This window comes from Equus quagga, chromosome 11 (genome assembly GCF_021613505.1).
Source record: "Equus quagga isolate Etosha38 chromosome 11, UCLA_HA_Equagga_1.0, whole genome shotgun sequence".
Lineage (NCBI taxonomy): Eukaryota > Metazoa > Chordata > Mammalia > Perissodactyla > Equidae > Equus > Equus quagga.
The window spans coordinates 69220781-69240943 of NC_060277.1; the positions used below are offsets into that span (position 1 = coordinate 69220781).

General features: G+C 39.7%; 1 protein-coding gene across 3 annotated transcripts in view; it reads left to right on the forward strand.

Moving 5' to 3' along the window:
* The window catches only part of ANKFY1 (ankyrin repeat and FYVE domain containing 1), an 89967-nt gene that overhangs the window by 26397 nt on the left and 43407 nt on the right, over positions 1-20163 (forward strand). For 2 of the 3 annotated variants that reach the window (XM_046674255.1, XM_046674257.1), the window contains exons 3-7: positions 100-218; positions 12242-12377; positions 16554-16677; positions 17759-17908; positions 19219-19384. In XM_046674255.1, the coding sequence (XP_046530211.1) occupies positions 100-218; positions 12242-12377; positions 16554-16677; positions 17759-17908; positions 19219-19384 (695 nt within the window). Of the gene's footprint in view, positions 1-99; positions 219-12241; positions 12470-16553; positions 16678-17758; positions 17909-19218; positions 19385-20163 lie in introns of those variants that run through there. The other variant, XM_046674256.1, reaches the window with a different exon arrangement.

Consider the following 20163-nt stretch of genomic DNA (forward strand, 5'->3'; position numbering starts at 1 on the left):
TTGATCAGTCAATACCCATATATGTATTAGCTGTGAATCCTAGCTATATCTAGTTATGATGGCATTTTTCTTTTTATATCTGGATTTTTTTTTCATCAGTGATCTGAAGATAAAGGTTGGAGGCAGGCACATCAATGCTCACAAGTTTGTTCTGGCGGCCCGCAGTGACAGCTGGAGTCTGGCCAATTTGTCTTCCATCGAGGAGCTGGACCTGTCAGGTGAGCCTCTGACTGGCTGGGGACTCAAACCTGCCAGCACAAGAACTCGTGGCAGAAGGTTATGGTGTGTCATTTTGAAATATTTGTGGTTTAATGAAAGTGGAATACTTTTCTTATCAGTTGATGGTGACCATGAACTAGTTAAATAGTAAATCAGTAGGTTGTACTTTGTGGATACTTCTGTTTAATACCTGGCTAATAAATCATAAATATTTGAATATCTACAATATTCTTATAATTTATAAAATATAAAATCTGCCCTGAAACTCTTTTTGTATAATAGTATGTTATAAATATGGGGGCATGTGTAGAAAATAATTTTTCTTCCACTCCAAGAAAGTCTTGCTGTTTGTTGCTTAAGTATTAATCGTAGCTGCCAAAGTACTTCTCCTGTCCTACAAGAACTGAATTCAGAAGTCACAGTGACTCCAAAGAATAAGAGTATTCTTCAGAATTTGAATACGTGCATTGAGCTGTTTAGTGTTTTTATTTGTTTTATGCAACATTATGTTGTGTAGAAGTTGGGTAAACGTGGTAAGTAGACTTAAAAACATTTTCAAAATTGCATTTTCATTTAGTAGTTGCCTAACTGCTGTTAAACAAAAAAGAAAATTTTAAGTTTAATTCTGCTCTTAATAGTTGTGAGATGGGACCGGCCCGGTAGCTCAGCAGTTAAGTGTGCAGGTTCCGCTTCAGCGGCCTGGGGTTTGCCAGTTCGGATCCCGGCTGCGGACATGGCACCGCTTGGCAAGCCATGCTGTGGTAGGCGTCCCACATATAAAGTGGAGGCAGATGGGCATGGATGTTAGCTCAGGGTCGGTCTTCCTCAGTAAAAAGAGGAGGATTGGCAGCAGTTAGCTGAGGGCTGGTCTTCCTCAAAAAAAAAAAAAATAGTCGTGAGAGTTATAACATATGGTAAGGAGACTACCCAGGCATTAAAAAACTTGCAGAAGTGATCGGCTGTGAAAATTCTGCTGAATTATGTCTTTGTTCAAAAGGCTTGCCAATTCAGAAGGTGCTGTTTTCCATGTGCAGTGCTAGGAACACTGAGATGATTATAACACAGTCCTTGCCATGAAGAGCTCATACTCTGTTTGAGGAAATGGGTTAATAACAAATCATCTCAGGCCAGGGCTATGTGTACATCAATATAATTGCTTTATGTCTAAGGTCCCAAAGAGATTAACTTGGGCTGCTGTGGTATCAGAGGTGGCCAACACCTGAGTAGTGTTGCCGAAGTTAAGTAGGCATTTATTGCAAGGATTTAGGGGAGCAGATGTCTCATCCTTCCCCAGGGTGAGTGAACTCTGTCTCTTTGTGATTATTTCTAGGGGTTTAACCTAAGGTCCATAATTCAGAGTTGTAAACACATAAATATACACACATACATATGCATTCATGCCTGTAGCTCAGACGTCTGCTTGGGAAACCCTCTTTACTGGAAGGGCACCAGTCTACATGATTGAAATCTCTGAGCAGAGCTTTTCTTTTTCAAAAGTGTAATCTTCTGAAACCGTTTATCTTTGACTCTATATACGACAGAACTCTGGATAACTTTTACAACCCATTAGATCATGAAGTGTTCTTCACAAAATGCATGATAGGATCTTGATTACATGAACAGTTTACAAAGATTAAAAGAGATAGTAAAATATGGAAAATGTCCAACTTTGTTAGAAAAAAGTTTGTTACCATCTTTTGATATCTACATTTCAAAAATAGATAATCCCAGTAGTTGTGAGGCTAATGAAACTGGCACCCTTGCACATTTTATATACCCTTGCCAGTCGCGTTATAACTGGGTAAGACAGTTTTAGAAAGCAGTTAGGCAGCTGAGCTGTGAAATAGTCTTACTTTTTTTTACCTCATCCTCTGACTTCTGTCAGATGGATTGTGTTATAGGAAATTCAGACAGTGTAGACGTTCACCTTAGTTTTATGTGTAATTGTGAAATATTGAATGCAACCAAAAGGAATAAGAGTGGGAGAAATGCAATGTGACTGCTCCCTGGAGCAAACAAAATTACTTCAGAACACAGAATATCGCATTAAGGTGTAAAAAGCTTAATTTAAACATTGATTTTTAGAATTTTGCTTTTGATTTTTTAGTACATCATAACATTTAAGAGCAGCTTTAGCTCAGTAACTGTTCACAAGATTGCATCACTGTGAATCAGGAGATTTTCTAGAGTTTTAGGAAAGTGGAATGTTAATGCCTTTAAATATCCCTGGCCTCTTCTCCTGTTGTAAATAAGAAGCATGGTTTATCCTACTGTAAGCTTTGCTTTCAGGAGTGGTCTGCTGCAGAGCAAACGTTTTTGTGGCTCTGGTAGATGAGGCACCTACCAAGATAGCTGATAGTAGAGCCTATGGCGTGTTTGCTTTTCTTTATAAATTTATCTTGGAAGTGTGTCCTGGGGAGGGGGGTTTCCAGGGAGGTGGTAGCAGTTGTGGACCTGTTCGTACTTAATTGTATGTTTTGCCCAGCCGTCCTGCTGAATTGCCTGGTGGGTGTAGGTGTGATTGCCTAAATCTTGGGTTGCAGCGGCTGAAACTGCCTCAGAGGCCTGTGTGTTATGCGATACCTGGGAGCACTAACCTGCATGGCTGGCCAGCAGTTGGAGGGAGATTGGAAAGAGGCTCTGGTAAACAAGTATATAAATAGTGTAAGAGCTACGTTAAATGGTTGAACTTGGGGCCGGCCCCGTGGCCGAGGGGTTAAGTTCGCATGCTCTGCTGTGGCGGCCCAAGGTTTCGCCGGTTCAGATCCTGGGCAAGGACATGGCACTGCTCATCAAGCCATGCTGAGGCCACGTTCCCACATGTCACAACTAGAAGGACCCACAACTAAAATATACAACTATGTACCAGGGGGCTTATAGGGAGAAAAAGGAAAAAAATAAAATAAAATCTTTAAATGGTTGAACTTTTTCCACACTAATGGACTTAATAAAATCCTTTTATGAATTTATTAGTGTTTTGTTTCTTCAGAATTATTCCATTTGTATCACAGTGTTGAGTGGCAGGCACTTTTCGAGGTGCTGGGGATACAGCGGTGAACAAAAGTAAATTCCTGTTTGTGTGGAACTTGTGTCCTTAGAGAGACTGACTTTCTGAGCTCCACATTTCCTTTTGAAGTTCTCGTGTAGTTGGTATTTCTTAAAATTCAAAACAAACACAACTTTAATGATGTTAATTATTATAAGAATTTAGCACACATGGATGAAGATACAATAGGAATTATATACTAAAGCATTTAAAACATATTTGGATATATGAAAGTTTTCTTAATATAGACCTTGTTCAGAAAACTAAAATGTGTTGTGCCCGATAGGATGCGCTGACAAAGGCACAGTCACTTCTGTAGAGTCCTTACTGTAAACACATAGCCTCTGTCTAACTGTGCGGAAGCATCGGACAAACCCGGATTGAGGAACGTGCCACAGAATAACTGGCCAGTGTTACTCACATATGTTGAGGTCGTGAAAGACAAGATAAGACTTAGGAACTGTTACGGATTGGAGACTAAGTAGACATGACAGCTGAGTGCAATGTGGTGTCCTCAATTGGATTCTGGCCCATTTAAAGGGCATTGTTGGGAAAATTGGCAAAATTTGTGAAGGTCTATAATTGGTTAATAGTATTGTAGTGGTCCTAATGACCTGGTTTTGATAATTGTACTATGGTTATGTAAGATGTTAATATTAGGGGAATATCAGTGAAGGGCATATGGGAACTTTACAACTTTTCCCTAATCTGAAATTATTTCAAATATAATATAAAGATAAAAAAGGTATAAGTTTGCTTTTTATTTTTTACTGATTATTTTAAGTATAAAAATATGTTTGTAAGGATGCTGATCGATAACTGGGAAGAGTAAGAATATAATCATTAGCTCAACGCCAGATAACAAATCTTGAGGCCAGGAGGAGAGCACTATGTTTGGTTCTTTGTGAAGGAAAGCAGTTTGCTTCAGGCAAAATGTCTTGTTTACAGCCTCTCTGTAGCACTTTAGTAACAGCAGCTAACACTCGGAGAGGTTCCAATGCCTTAGAATGGCTGTTTTGAAGCTAGAATTTCTTGCATGCTTTCTCCAGTGAAGATCTTACTGTTCTGGCATAAGCGTTTATGGTGAGTCATTCAGCTTTCCTGGAATGTGTCCTGGGTCCTGTCAAGCCATTTGAAAAAATAGAAACCATCTTCCTTCCCCCCTTTTCAGTTTGGTTTGGAAAGCTGTGCACTAAAACACCACCTGGGAGGTTTGCGCTGTGCAGTGGAAAGAGCATAGGTTCCCAAACTTTGTGCTGAGGCACACTAAGATGCTACGTCAAACTCACAGGGGATCTTTAAGTTTTCAAGAGAAATACAGCAATATTAGATGTCTGCTGGATTCCATGTGAACTACTAGCTCACGGTTGTTCAGTTTCAATATCAGATCATGCTATATTCCTTTTGATGATATCTGCCGTAGTTTTAAAATGTGTTCATAAATTATTTAATAATCCTTCCTTCAAAAGTGGGTCCTAGGGGCCTGCCCTGTGGCGTAGTGGTTAAATTTGCCACCCTCTGCTTCAGCAGCCTGGGTTCAGATCCCGGGCGTGGACCTACACTACTCATCAGCCATGCCATGGCCATGACCAACATGCAAAGTGGAGAAAGATTGGCACAGATATGAGCTCAGGGCTAATCTTCCTCATGCCAAAAAAAAAGAGGAAGATTGGCAACAGATGTTAGCTCAGGGCTAATCTTCCTCAGCAAAAAGAAAAAACAAGGTGGGTCCTAATTCCCCCCTCTTGAGTATAACTGACTGAGCTCTAATGAATAGATCATGGTGGAAGTGACAGTATGTTACTTCAGAGATAGGTTTGTAGAGGGTGTTGTGACTTCTTCCTTGCTCTGTCTTTTGGATTGCTCATTTTGGGAGAAGTTAGCTCCTTTGTCATGAGGACAGAACACCTTGTGGCTTCCTACCAACAGCTGAGACCCCCTCCCAAAGAACCTCTTAGAGCTTCAAAAAATCTATTTTATCTGTGGTTGTATCCCCTTACTCAATGCTAATGTTACTTTTGTGTTTTTCTCCCCAGTCTTTGGTAATGCTAAGTTTGTCTGTGTGTTGGTTTAAAATAGTTTGTTTTAATAATAATAGCAAATTTTTTATAGCAAGTAGTATGTGGTAGTAGTGTTCCGAGTGCTTCATATGTATGAAGTCATTTGTCTTTAGAACAACACTTTGAGGTAAGTGCTATTGTTTATTTCCGTTTTATAGATGAGGAAACTGTGATGCACAGCAGTACTAAATAACTCCCCCAAGGTCACACAGTAGTAAGTGTCCAAGCTGGGGTTTGAACCTAGTTGGTTTGGCTGCAGAATCCATTTACCACAATGCACGCTGCCTCTCACTTTGGGGTTTTTTTCTTCCAACTTTATTGAAATATAAAGGAGGTGAAATAAACTGCCTACATTAAAAGTGTACAATTTGCTTAGTTTAGACATAACTTGGAAACCATTATCACCACATGGAATAACAAACATTTTCATCTCCATAAATTTTCCTCATCTCTTTTTCCCTCCACGTCCCCAGGCAACCACTGATCTGCCTTCACTAATTGTAGATAAGTTTGCATTTTCTAGACTTTTATAAGAATGGAATCATAGAACATATAGTCTCTTGTTTGGCTTTGTTCACTCAGCATAAAGATTTTGAGATTCATCTAAAATATCGGCATGTTGTTGTGGTTTCAATTGTTCGTTCCTTATTTTTGCTGAGTGGTATTCCATGCATTAATTTACCACAATTTTGTTTTCATTTACCTATTGGTAGATGTTTGTGTTCTTTCCAGTCTTTGGCTATTACTAATAAAATTACTGTACTCAATTGTGTATATCTTTGTGTAGGTGTATGTTGTTGTTTCTCTTGGGTAAATATATAGGAGTGACTGTTTAATATTAAGAAACTACCAAACTGTTTTCCAAAATAGATATTCCATTTTGCATGCCCATCACGGTGTGTAGAGGAGTTCCCGTGGCTCCACTCCTCACCAACACTTGGTATGGTCAGGTGGTTGCTTTGGTTTTGGGGTTTTTTTGCTGAGGAAGATTGTCCCTGAGCTAGCATCTGTGCCTCTCTTCCTCTGTTTTGTTTGTGGGTTGCTGCCACAGCATGGCCCCTGATGAGTGGTGTAGGTCCGTGCTTGGGAACCAAACCTGGGCCGCTGAAGCAGAGCACACCGAACTTAAGCACTGGGCCACGGGGCTGGCCCCACGTCAGGTTGGTTTTTGTTTATAATTTTATCCATTATGTAGATGTGGAGTGCATTGTTCTTTTATTTTGCATTCCTCTGATGGCTAATAATGTTGAACATGACCGACCATTTGTATATCTTCTTTTGTGAAGTGTCTGTTCACATATTTGCCCTTTTGAAAATTGGGTTGTCACCTCAATTTTGAATTTTAAAAGTTCTGTATATAATCTCATTACAGGTTGTTTGAGAGCACACATTTTTGCCTTATTCCTGATCTCAGGGAGAAACAATGAGATCTTTAATCATTATGTATAAATGTTTTTTGTAGATGTAGTTTATCAATTTGAGTATTCCTGGTTTTTTGAGAAAAAAAAAGTGTTGGTGGGGAGGTAGAGAAATTGGAACCCTTGTGCACTGTTGGTGGAAATGTAATATGTGCAACTGCTGTGGAAAACAGTATGGCAGTTCCTCAAAAATTTAAGAATTGAATTACTATATGGTCCAGCAATTCCATTTCTGGGTATAGATCCAAAAGAGTTCAAAGCAGGATCTTGAAGAAATATTTGTACCCTTAGGTTCACACCAGCATTTATTCACAATGTCAGGAGATGGAAGCAACCCAAATGTCCATCAGTGGATGAATGAATAAACACAATGTGGTATATACATACAATGGATATTATTTGGCCTCAAAAAGGAAGGAAATTCTGACACATACCACAACATGGATGAATCTTGAGAACGTTATGTTAAATCAGCCAGTCACAAAAAGACAAATACTGCATAATTCCACTTATATGAGGTAATTGAAGTTGTCAGATTCATAGAAACAGATAGTAGAATGGTAGTTGCCAGGGGCTAGGGACAGAGACAAATGAGAAGTTGTTGTTTAATGGGTACAGAGTTTCAGTTTGGCAAAATGAAAAAGTTCTGGAGATTGGTTGCACAACAATGTGAATATACTTAACACGACTGAACAGAACACTTAAAAATGTTTAAGATGGTAAATTTTATGTTACATGTATTTTATCACAATTAAAAAAAAAGAAAAAATCTTGAAAGCAACAATTACATACAGGGGAAAGATTCCAATGACTACAGATTTCTTATTAAAAACTACAGAGGCCAGAATACAGTGGAATAACATCTTTAAAGTGAAAAAAAAAAAAAAAGGAACTGTCAACTCAGGTTTCCATATCCTTTAGAAATAAAGGGAAAATAAAGACGTTCTCAGAGGAGGGAAGAAAATTTGTCATTAGCAGGTACTGTCTATAAGAAGTGCTAAAGGAAGTTCTTCAGGCTGAAGGGAAATGATACCAGAAGGAAATCTGGATCTTGAAGAATGAAGGAAGAACAGAAATGGAAATATCTGAGTAAATATAAATGACTTTTTATTCTCTTAAATTTGCTAAAGTATATATGACTGTTAAGAGGAAAATTTAAACACTGGTGAGATTTTTAATGTATGCACATGTAACGTAAATGACAACTATAGCATGAAGGTCAATGGTGGAGGTTTTAAAGGGACCTATATGGTTGGCCAAGTTTTTACATGATATAGTACAAATAGGCTATAGACTGTACATAGATTTTAAATATACTCTAAAGGGTAGGGGCTTATATATGTATTAGGGGTATTATTTCACTTTCTGTGGGTTGTGGACCAAATATCACTTCAGTTCTTAAGGCTGGGTTGGGACTATTCCATGCATGAGTAGCTTACAAGTGAGCTGAGGCCTGTGTGGGTTCACACACAGAATTAGGAGGCCTCCTTCTCTGGCTCTCTTTACCCTGGGATTCTCCCCTTCCTCTTCAGCCCCCCTGGGGCTCCTTTTCCTGGTTCATCTGGCCAGAGGATGAAGTTTTAGGCATCTCCGTGGTCAGTGCAGCAGTGTTGCTCCTTGACTGGGGTCCACCCTCAGGGCAAAGCCGTAGAGAGAAAAGCAAAATTGGGAAACTCATCCAGCGCAGCTGCTGCTTCAAAGTTTTGCTGCTCCCTGCAATTCGGCTGCTTTTGTTTACTTTTCAGAATCCTCAGGTAGTTGCTTTTTTTGTACTCTGTCTAGAGTTTTTAGCTATAATCAGTTAAAATAGGATGGGTTGCCACACTGCCGTAACAAAACTAGAACCTCTATGCTTTTATTTCTTTTTGACACAGGGATTATTTAGAGGATGGTTTAGGGTTTTATAATTTCCAAGAAATTATATTTAAGGGTGCATCCTTAAACTGACTAAAGACCATGTTTTTACTGATGAAAGATGCAGTCTATCACGATCTTTTAATTTTATGAATCAAAAACTTTTATGTAAAGTAGATGAAGAAAAAATAGTTGGAAACTTAAAGACAATTTAATTAAACCAGAGTCATAGTAGGAGATTCAAAACACTTTTCTCAGCTTTTGATGGATTAAATACAGGATTTACATAACAAAATTAATTTCCTCAGGATGGATCATTTAATGGTTAATTCATATGATGATAAATTTTATTCCCATTCTTTTTTTTTTTTTTTTTGAGGACGATTAGCCCTGAGCTAACATCTACCGCCAATCCTTCTCTTTTTGCTGAGGAAGCTTGGCCCTGAGCTCACATCTGTGCCCATCTTCCTCTGTTTTATCTGTGGGATGCCTGCCACAGCATGGCTTGATAAGCGGTGCATAGGTCTGCACCCTGGATCCAAACCAGCAAACTCTGGGCCACCGAAGCAGAGTGTGTGAACTTAACCACTATGCCACTGGGCCAGCCCCAAGTTTATTCCCATTCTTTTCAAATGTCTTATAAAACATTTAAAATCAAATCAAAACAAAAACAAGACTAGGCCACACAGAAAATCTCAGTTTCTTCACAGTGGGACTTTATGTATCCTGGACTACAGTGAAGTCAGAAGTTTGGGTGTTATTTTTCTTTTCATCCTTGCAGTCACAGATTTTTACCAGCTTGTGTGCTGGGCCCACTCGGTGACTGCCTCCAGCGGTAGGTACACCATGCAGGTCATGGAGGCCAACTGGATTCACTTCTGAGTCTTCTTGTAAAGGTAACTCCTGGTCTGTGTGGTCCTCTGACTTCTACAGCCACTTATTTAAGTAGAATGGAAGCAGACAGACTGCATGATTTGCCTGAAAGTACACAGTTGGAAGCACACACACCTTGCTTCTTGTTTAGTGTTCTCTGCCCACCTTACACCACTGGCTGCTTAGTCGAGTCTCAAAATAGATTTATTCTCAGTATATTTTGGAGATTAAGGGAAGAGTCAAGGCAGGAGTGGGAAAGCTTGGGGATTACTTGAATCTTATTTTATTTGAAATTTGGAGGGCTCCCAGGAAATCCGTGTTGATGGTAGTTTTTAAGAAAATTATTTAGATTTTGTTTTATCCATTGTACAGGTCAAGTTTATTGGTTTGGACAATTGAGGGAGAGTTGTTAAAGGAAATTAGCCAAATTTTGAAACAGAATTAAAGAAACTAGCACAGAGAAGAAGTGAGGGTGTTGTTGTTGGGGATGCTGTCATTGTTAGGAATAAGCTATCTTTCCAAGATAGGGCTGTATGAGAAGAGTTGTATACAGGTTTTGGCATTTTGGGCGACTCTGGACAAATCACATGGCCTATATGTTTTTTCTTTTCATTATATGACTACCAAGGTATTAAACCCAATTTACAGAGCTAGCTTAGAAATTCACCCTACTGGGGCCGGCTGCATGGCTGAGTGGTTAAGTTCACTTGCTCCCCTGCAGCGGCCCAGGGTTTCGCCAGTTTGGATCCTGGGCACTGACCTAGCATCGCTCACCAAGCCATGCTGAGGTGAAGTCCCACATAGCAGAGCCAGAAGAACCTTCAACTACAATATACAACTGTGTACTGGGGGGCTCCGGGGAGAAGAAGAAGAAAAAGATTGGCAACAGATGTTAGCTCAGGTGCCAATCTTTGAAAAAAAATGAAAGAAATTTACCCTACTTCCAGGATCCACTCTGTATACCTTTCACAGCTTAGTTGAAGTCCTTCTTCAAGTAGATTGTTTAAATAAATCGATTTAGGTTTTTGTCTGATTTTAGAGTGTTTTTCTCTTTCTTAAAACATTTAAAAAGTGCTGTTACTACATTAACAGGTAAGAGAGAAAAAAAAATGAACCTTAACATAATCACTGTTAGCATTTTGGTGTATTTTCTTTCACTTTTTTTTCCATTATGCCTTTTTTTCTTTTAATATCTGGCTGTTTTAGGGGATAATGGTGAATTGATGTGGTTGCAAGTAAATCAGGGGCCTTCAATTTCCACTCATTTAACATTACTCCCTCCAACCCTCTCCTCCCTACTATAATGGAAGAGAAAGGGTTAATAAGAGCTAGTCAGTTGTTGCCTAATTACTAAGTTACTAAGATGTTCCTGGTCAACGTTACACCTTTTCTAGATACTCAAGAATTGAGTATAGTTTCTTAAACCTTAGCAAGCATCGAAATCACATGGAAGACTCGTGAAAACACAAATGCTGGGCCTCACCTGCAGAGTTTCTGATTCCGTAGATCTGGGGTGGGCCTAGGAATAAGAATTTCTTACAGGTTCCCCGATGGTGCTGACTTTGCTAGCCCAGGACCACACTTTGAGAACCACTGGTTGTAGACCATTATTTTAAGTGATCCTCTGACTAGCACTGTCCTTATTCTCACTAATCAAGAGTTCACTCTAGTTGGAATAATAGTTTAGATATTTTATGCTACAATTTTCATCTCAAGCATTTCCCCAAGTTGCCATAGTCTTTATTTTAACTTAAAAATTACGTAAGTAATGCACGCTCATTAAATAAAAATCAGGAAAAAAATAGGCTAAAAAAAGCATTAGTTACAAATTCTACCAGGGTTGGTATTTTAGTGTATATCCTTGCAATCGTTCAATTGATAGGTAGGTAGACAGGCGAACAGTCAGTCTATCTATGGCCATACCACCTTGAATGTCCTCAATCTTGTCTGATCTTGTGGAGCTAAGCAGGGTTGGACCTGGTTAGTACTTGGGTGGGAGACAGAAACAACACTGTATGTGTGTGTATTTATTTATGTATGTATATACACACACAAATATGGCTAACAAAAAATGAGATCATTTAATACATATATTTTTAGCCTACTTTTTTTACCTGCTATATAGTAAATATCTTTTTATGTTGAATATAGATATAAATTTAATTGATGCAAAATTTTCTAATGTGTGTATATACTATAATTTATTTAGTTCTCTATTATTTGACTCTAAAGATTTTTGTTCCAATTCTTTGTTATTAAAAATAGTACTGTCTTGGCTTAGTACATATATTTCTCTATATTTACTCTTATTTTCTTAGGATAATAATCTACATATATAATTGCTTTGTGAAAGGTTATGCACTTTTAAGAATCTTTGCTAGTCTGAGAGACAAAAAAAATGTATTCTAGTTTAAATTTGTATTTAGTTATTAGTAAGGTTTATTGGCCATTTTTATGAATTACCTGTTTATATCTATTGCTCATTTTTCTGTTGGCTGTCCATCTTTTCATTTTTTATTTGTAATATCTTTTTGTTAGAATGTAAATCCTTTGTCATATGTTTAAAATATTTTCCCACAGTTTGTTTGACTTACATCTTTAGTGGGTTCATTTCCCCCACCTCCCGCCCCTTGTAAAACTTTTAACACTTTTCTGGAGTCAGATGCTGCGTATCAGAATTTACTTTATTATCCTCAGTTTTTAGGTGCCTCAAGAGGGCCTAAGTGTGTCATCGGTGCTTAGCTTTCAGCTTTTCTACTTTCTTTAACCAGATGCGAATCCTGAGGTGACAATGACAATGCTTCGCTGGATCTATACGGATGAGTTGGAGTTCAAAGAAGATGATGTGTTCCTGACTGAGTTGATGAAACTAGCCAATCGGTTTCAGCTCCAGCTCCTTAGGGAGAGGCAAGTCACAGCAGATATATTGAAGCACCTCAGATGGTGGTGGCTGAGCTTTAATTATGCCAAGCTCTGGGAAAACAGCTTCTTCTGCTAATGTAAATAACTTTTGCAAGGTGTTCTTTTAAAGGCGATAGTGGGGAGAGAATTTTATCTCCCTTGCTTTGTGTTATCTTGTAAGCTAAATTTTGCCAAAGCTTTTAGGTATTCTCTTTTCTTTACTGGTTTATTAGCTGAGATTTCATACTTGTGTGAACTGATAAAATGAATATGAAATAATGTAATCCTGTGTCCAAACTCTCAACTTTCCCTCCTCTACCTTTTCCTTTGACATTTTATTCTGCCTTTTGATATATCTGCTTGGATGAAGTCCCTGGTCATATCCTCTTTGTTGGAAGCACATTAATGCCTAAATTAATATGTGAGAGTATGGCTTAATAAGTTTCATAGCCGGTGTTTCTGAGATCTCACTTCATTTGTTACTGCTTTTTAGGTTCCCAAGGAGATAGCCTGCTATGTTTTTTGTATTTCATTTTCTCAGTTGCTCTCCCAAGTTGGCCTTTTAGAACAGCGGAAAACAAAACGTTCACCAAATAGTGTCAGGCGGAATGCCCTTTTGTTTCTGTTGGAGATGTGGCCCTGGGAGGTCAGCTTGGTTGATGGAGTGTCTCTTTACATCATTTAGTGATCTTTGTATTCTCCTGGGTGTGTGAAGGAATAGTTTCAGCCATCAAGACGCACTCTGCCTGTTGTTGTGTTGCCCTCAGAGAGCCAGGAGAGACCTTGCTGCCGAGACTGCCTGCTCTGTTTTCACTGTGGGGCTGATGTTTCCCAGGGGATGGCCCACTATGCCCACGTGAGTCAGTGCACGGGTTTCTCCTAACTACCTGTGATTGATGCGGGCTTGAGGCATTTTAATACCTAAATCCAATGACTAAGAAACAATCGAACAGGTCTACGATTTGTAGGCACATACAGCATTAGGTTAGCAGAGCTAACTTTACTGTCAAGGCCTTGCACTGAACTCTTTTGTTTTTTTGTTTGGGTGAGTTTTTGAACCATTTGAGAGTGAAATGAGAATAATTTTAATTAGAGTGTGATTTATATCTTTTTCCTCCTCAGGTTTCCTGAGCTTTCTCCCATTGACCTTGTCAAACTTACTTATAAATTAAATTGCTTTGATAAAAATGCCCTGGGGTTGGACTAGTTTAGTTAATTGTAATCTGTGTAATGGATTCTTTAATTAAAATGTTTGTTGTTTATTGGCTGATTAGACTTCATAACTATCAACATTGCCAGATGCTCAATTTTGTATTATTGGATGTGGGCATTAAGTTATCTGTTGTGGCTTTGTTAAGAGCTGGGATGGAAGAGACCCAGGAGTGGATTCAAGTGTAGGCTTTTAAAAGGGCGTAGAGTGCCCACTGCCGCCTGCAGAAGAAATTACACATTTGAGATGGTAAAAGCGCTCCCACACAAATGTGTGCAGTTACATATGAGGCAGGTGTCCCTCATTTTTGTAATGTAGGGATCTCGGTTTGGGAATACTATCACCAGTTTGATGAAAAGGAAGTTTTTTAGTAACTATTATCAGGAAAATACTCTTTAAAAAAAAGAAGAATTAATAGTATATGCTAAAAATTGACAGTTAATATAATTTTTTTCCTGATTATAAAGTACATGTTCAGTGTATGGTATTTGGAAAATATAGAATGATATAAAGAAAAACACTGCCATCTGTAATTAAACCACTGTTAACCATTTGTTGTTTAGCTTTTCAATGATTTTTCCATGTCTCTCATATTCATGCACATGGGGTTGATAGCAAAAGTAGACAGGAATTTGTGAGATGCTTAAATATATGCTTGATTTTATACTTTAAAAATTAGGTTTATTGTTTTCGTGCATCTAGAGTATCGTTTTTGTCCTCTACAATGAAAAAGATGTATCAACAACACTAAAATCCCTTCAGAGCAAAGTTAGTCTGTCAGGCTACTTTTCAAAGAGAAGATATGAAGTAAAAATCTGAATTTCTAAATAAGATTACATGTTCTTCAGTTGTGTAAATCATGTCAGTTACTATTAATAGGCTGTCCACATAGTGAATGGCACTCTGGGGATCCCAGAGTTTAGTGAGAATGACTTGTCTGCCAGTTGTAACAAAACATCTGTCCTCGGGAAGCATAGTTGAGTGTCTTGATGCAGTGTCATTTGGCAGTAGGAAGGAAGAGAATGGAGTTTAGCATCTGTCTGTAAATGTGCTTTGTAAAGTGCTCTACGAATGTGAGTCCATGCTCCCCGAGGTTATACCACATGTTAGGACGTTACAATGGCAAGACCGTGGATATTTGTCATTCTAAAAGTGGTAAAAGTTTGGTATATCTGAAAAGAAGACTTTTCGCCTGGAATGCTCTGACTTCATAGGCGAGGTCAGAATGACTTCATCGGCTGTGAGTTTAAGGAAACTAGTGGTACAGTGGAGGCCTGGAAATAGAACATTGTTACTCATTATTATAGTAACTTCTTTAGATCTTTAACAATATGGTTAAAAGTGCCCTGAGGGAGATGCTTCTTTCCACCAAGTCAGCTGTGTTACTTAAAAACAAAGCACTTAAGCATAGGTCTTGTAATAAAATAGGTGCCTACATTTACTGCTAGCTGGACAGATGACTCCAGGATTATTCTTGCTTCTAACCAATGGTCTCACAGGGTTTTGGAAGTTTGTTCCTCGTTCTTCCTAGGTCTTTCTCATGACTCGCCTCCTTTCTCCCCCCATCTCCCACTCCCATGGTTTTTTCAGCTTCTGTTAACTAAACTTCATCTGTTAAAATTGGGAATTATCTGCTAGCCAGTCATTCTTATTTATAGTAGTACTAAAACCCATTCATATTAGTTATTACATTCTGCAAATTCCTTGAGAAAGACCTCACTCAGACTTACGAGCACACCTGTTGTGTACCTCATGCTGTGCAGTTTATATAGTTTTCCTTTATCTTGCAGGACACACGCAGATCTTCTAAGCCTCTGAAATAGAGTATTATCCTCATTTTACAGAGGGGGAGATACGGGCATGAGAGCGCATATAATTTGACCGTAAAATTCAGTGGATCTCAGCTCAGGTTTTCTTACCTCACAGTTCATTTTGCTCTCATCACTACATTCCACCCTATGTTATCAGAAAAAGGTTTTCGTGGGGCCTCTGGGACAGAGGAAGCAATGGTGGGGTGTCAGGGAATACCTCTGTGCTGCGCTTGGAGGGGAACTTGATTTGCAGGGAGATGTGCAGGTAAGGGGGGAGGAGGGAGCTGCCGCTGGCCTCCTTCCCCGCAGGCCTGGTCCGTGGAGGCTCACTAGGGTTCCCGGGGATTCTAGGGCGGTAGAGGCCTGGGTCTGTCTGCCAGGGCTGCATCTTCTACTCTAAGATGTGTGCCAGCTTTGTGCTACCGGAGAGAGGCCTCCTCGCCTGCGTGCAGCCCTCTCTTGCCTGACATGGTTGGTGCTTTCTTATTAAGGATTGTGAGAGTCCCATTGTTGTTGTTACCAAGCTTTGTGGGACATCTGGTGTAGCCAGTTTTTCTCTGTCTTGGTCTAGTATGGTTTGACTCTCTTAACTCGGTTGTTTCTATACATGGTAGGGTATTTAAGGGGGCTTTTGAAAAAACAGCTTTATTGAGTTATAATCACATACCACCCAGTTCACCTTTCGGGAGGACTTTTAAGGAGGTGTTAATGTATTGAGACATAGAGCCTTGTGTTTGAAGCTATTTCTACGCCACACTGGTTGCATAATGGAGTTGTGCAGGTGGGAACTACAAACACGTCCTATACAATTAAATACCAAAGTTCTGGATTTGATCCATTGTGTGTTTGATTTTATAATTTCCTGTGTATATGATCAGCGAGTTTCATGTGATTACTTTTAAGGCAGTTGTGGGGTTGTGCTTAGCGTGTTTATTTACAGGTTATTTTGATTCTGACCAGAATGAACAATATAATATCATAATGAAATTCTAATACTTTTAAAATATGGTAGCTCAGCTATAATTTATTCTTAACTTCTTTGCTTAACCTTACATTTTAGTGTTATTGGACATAGCCAGCCAGTACACAGATGATTTGGTTTGCTCATTTATGAGTGTATTTGTCCTAATAATACTGTTCATTATTAACGTTCTCTTGTAGATGTGAGAAGGGTGTTATGTCTCTGGTGAACGTCAGGAACTGTATTCGCTTCTACCAGACTGCAGAGGAGCTGAACGCCAGCACACTGATGAACTACTGTGCGGAGATTATTGCCAGTCATTGGGTGAGTGAGAGATGGAGGCGTGTGGACAAAGCACCCTCACTGCAAGTCAAAAGACCTAATCTCCTCTTATTACAAAATTGAAGGCTAAGTAGTTGTGTCTGATGATCTGTGAGATTCTTTTTGGCTATAGAAGTCTCGTAGTTCTGATTTCAGAGTAGAGGGGCAGAAGATAGCTCAGGTCAAGAAACAAGCTTGGAATGAGGGCACACCTGCCTTCACCCTCCATCTGCAGAAGCTGCAGCTGTGCCTGAGCTGGGAAAAGGCGGGGCAGCAGGCCGGAGGTTCAGCGCCATTTTGGGGCTTTCCTTGGCTTTCTCCATCGTGAAGAGAGCATTGTTAAATGTAGATTTGCCCTTCTTAGGTAGCTTTCATCATAAAGAACAGCTTTTGCATTTCTTTGATAGGTTGTCTGTTTTGCATTTTTAAAAAAGTCGTGGCTAGTGCTATGTTTTATAACCTAGTTTCTGCAAATTGTTTGGTATTCAGTAACATTGTGAGGAAAAGTGTCTAAGAGAACTGGATTTAAAATTTGAAACAGAAATGGTAACCTTTCTGCTAAAATAGTAGAAACTTAGGGATCTGCCATAGTAGAGACCAGCTGTGACTAGGTGGAGTGAATTGTTTGTGGAAGTTCCGGTTAGTTCTGTAATTGCCATCTTTGTAGGGTGGGGTGGGGGAGACTGTATTCTCTCCCCTGTGGAGGGCTCCTCCTGACTGCATCCTTCGTGGGCGTCAGCGTTGCTTGTGCTTTGCCGTCTCACTGAGAGGCACCGCAGTGCTGTGGGAAAGACAGCAGGCTCGGGAGGGGCCCCTCTGGGCTCCAGATCCTGGCGCGGCCATTGACTCACTGTGTGAGCCTGGGCGAGTGATTGAGCCTCTTGATGCTTTACTTTCTTCGTCTGTAAAGTGAGGGTGATAGCAGTACCTACCTCCTAGGGGTTCCTTGAGAATTAAATGAGTTGGGAAACGTTAAGCCCTTTAAAGTAAGGCCAGACACATTCTAAGGGCTTCTTAGTAGATGTCAGTTGTTGTTATTGTTATGTTGAATCCGTTCTGCTTCTCACTATTTTTTAATCCTTAGGATGACTTACGAAAGGAGGACTTCAGTAGCATGAGTGCCCAGTTGTTGTACAAAATGATCAAATCCAAGACTGAGTACCCATTACATAAAGCTATCAAAGTAGAGAGAGAAGATGTGGTCTTCCTTTATCTAATCGAAATGGATTCACAGGTACTGTAGCTGTTTTTGCCATTTTTCTTACCTTTTCCCAAAACTATACTTCATTTGTAATGCTCCTCACTTCTTCCTGAGCCATCACTGGCATAATCTTTAATGTATATATTTTTGCTAGTAGTTTGTTCAAGGAAATCTGAGTCTTTTTATCATGCTCCTCAGAATTCTTCCATCTTCTGCCCATTGCCCAATTCCAAAGCCACGTCTGCATGTTTAGGTTGTTGTTACAGCACTACCCAATTTCCAGTACTAAAATCTGTTGTAGTTTCCTTTTGCTGCTGTGAGAAATGACCACAAACATAGTGGCTGAAAACAACATCAGTTTATTACCTTCCGGTTTTGTAGGTTGAAGGTCTGGTACAGACATCGTCCGTCTAAAGCCAGGGTGTCGGCAGCTGTGCTCCGTTCTGGAGCCTCCAGGGGAGAATCCGTTTCCCGCTCGTGTGGGTTGTTGGTAGAATGCAGTTCCTTGTGGTTATGGGACCAACGTCCCTGTTTCCTGCTGGCTGTTCGTGGAGGGCCATTTTCAGCTTCTAGAGACCACCACGTTCCCCAGCTCATGGCCCCCGCTCGCTATTTTCAAAGCCTATGGTGGTGAATCAGGTCCTTCTCATGTCACATCTCTCTGACCTACTCTTCTACTTCCCCCTTTCCCTTTTAGGGACTTATGTGATTAGATAGATTGGGCCCTCCTGGATAATCCAGGACACTGTCCCCACCTCAAGGTCCTTAACCTTAATAGTATCTGCAAAGTGCCTTTCATCACGTGAGGTGACATACTCACAGGTTCCGGGGTTTAGGACATGGACGTCTTTGGGAGCTATTATTCTCTCTACCACGTTGCTTTAGAAGAAAGCCAGTTGCTCTTGCCAGATGGGAGTGTAGTGTGTTTTATCTTGGGTGTCCACTGTGTGGGGAAGACATGAAACTGCTGGGAGGAATTAGATAGCTAAGCTGCAGTCTTTTGTAAAAATGTTAGCTGTTTTCCATCAGGCTCTCTGAACCTCTGTGCTGGCACTCGTGTTCCTACAGCACTGTTTGCCTTCTCCTTTAGTCCTTATATTGTCTTCCATGGCGCTTGGTCTGCTCTGTGATCCCCATTAATTCTGTGCTCCCCAAAAGGCATGTGCCCTGAGAAGGCCTTAGGGAAGTTTGTGAATTGAGTTGAATTTAGGGAGTAAGCTGTGTTAGAGCGCTAAAATTTGACATTTTTATAAGAGATGATATTTAAGAGTCAAGATGGGAGAGATTAAAATCACTTGTATTCTCTACTGGCCGGGTGCTAATTTACAAATTTATCTGTGCAGCTCCCTGGGAAGCTGAATGAAGTGGATCATAATGGAGATCTTGCTTTAGATCTCGCGCTTTCCCGCCGACTAGAGAGTATTGCCTCCACGCTGGTTAGTCACAAAGCTGATGTGGACATGGTAGACAAGAATGGCTGGAGCCTGTTACATAAAGGAATCCAGAGAGGTAGGAAGAAGTGGGTATTTTTCTCTGTGGGCAATTTTACTTTTATCCAAGTGATTTTTGACAACCCTCTGACCCTGTTCCACAGATTCTCAAAGGCTTCTTGCATCTGTACTCACAAGCTGCATGATTTAGAATTTGTGATCAGTGGGTCAGAGGAAGGACTGAAGAGCTATTGCCTATGCCTTGCTGGTTAGGCTCTTCATAGTGTCAGTAGGGCCCCCAGAAGAAGGGCTGGAAAGATGGTACTTTCAGAAGAAATACCTTTTACTTGTAAACAGTTGATGTGTTTGCTTATTCAATACATCGCTTTCTCCAGGAATTGTGTTAGAAAGACTGTACTTGTATTGGTTACTGTAAGAGAGGGAAAGTGTCAAAACCATGAAAGTTTAGATATATTCTTGGTTTCAGATTTTTCAGTTTTACAGACTAGACTTCCCTTCTGTCATCGCAAAGTGATAAAATTTCATTTTGTTGCAGGAAAGTTATTTGAAATTGTAGCTATATTTTGAGTATATTGCCATGAGTAGTGGGAAGAATATGGAAGTGATAGAATTAAGATCAAAACATTTTAATCTTAATGAATTAACTCTTCAAGGGAAAAATGTGCTAGTTTTGTTTTGTTTTCTTTTTCCCATGGCCTTATTAATTCCTAAGTCCCAAATGGATCCTGCCTGATTCTACTTTGCATTAGTCATTTTTAGACAGAGTGGGAAGCTCTGTTAGGTGTAGAGTCCTAGTATTCAAAGTGAAAGCCTTATTTTGTAGAGGGATAGATGATT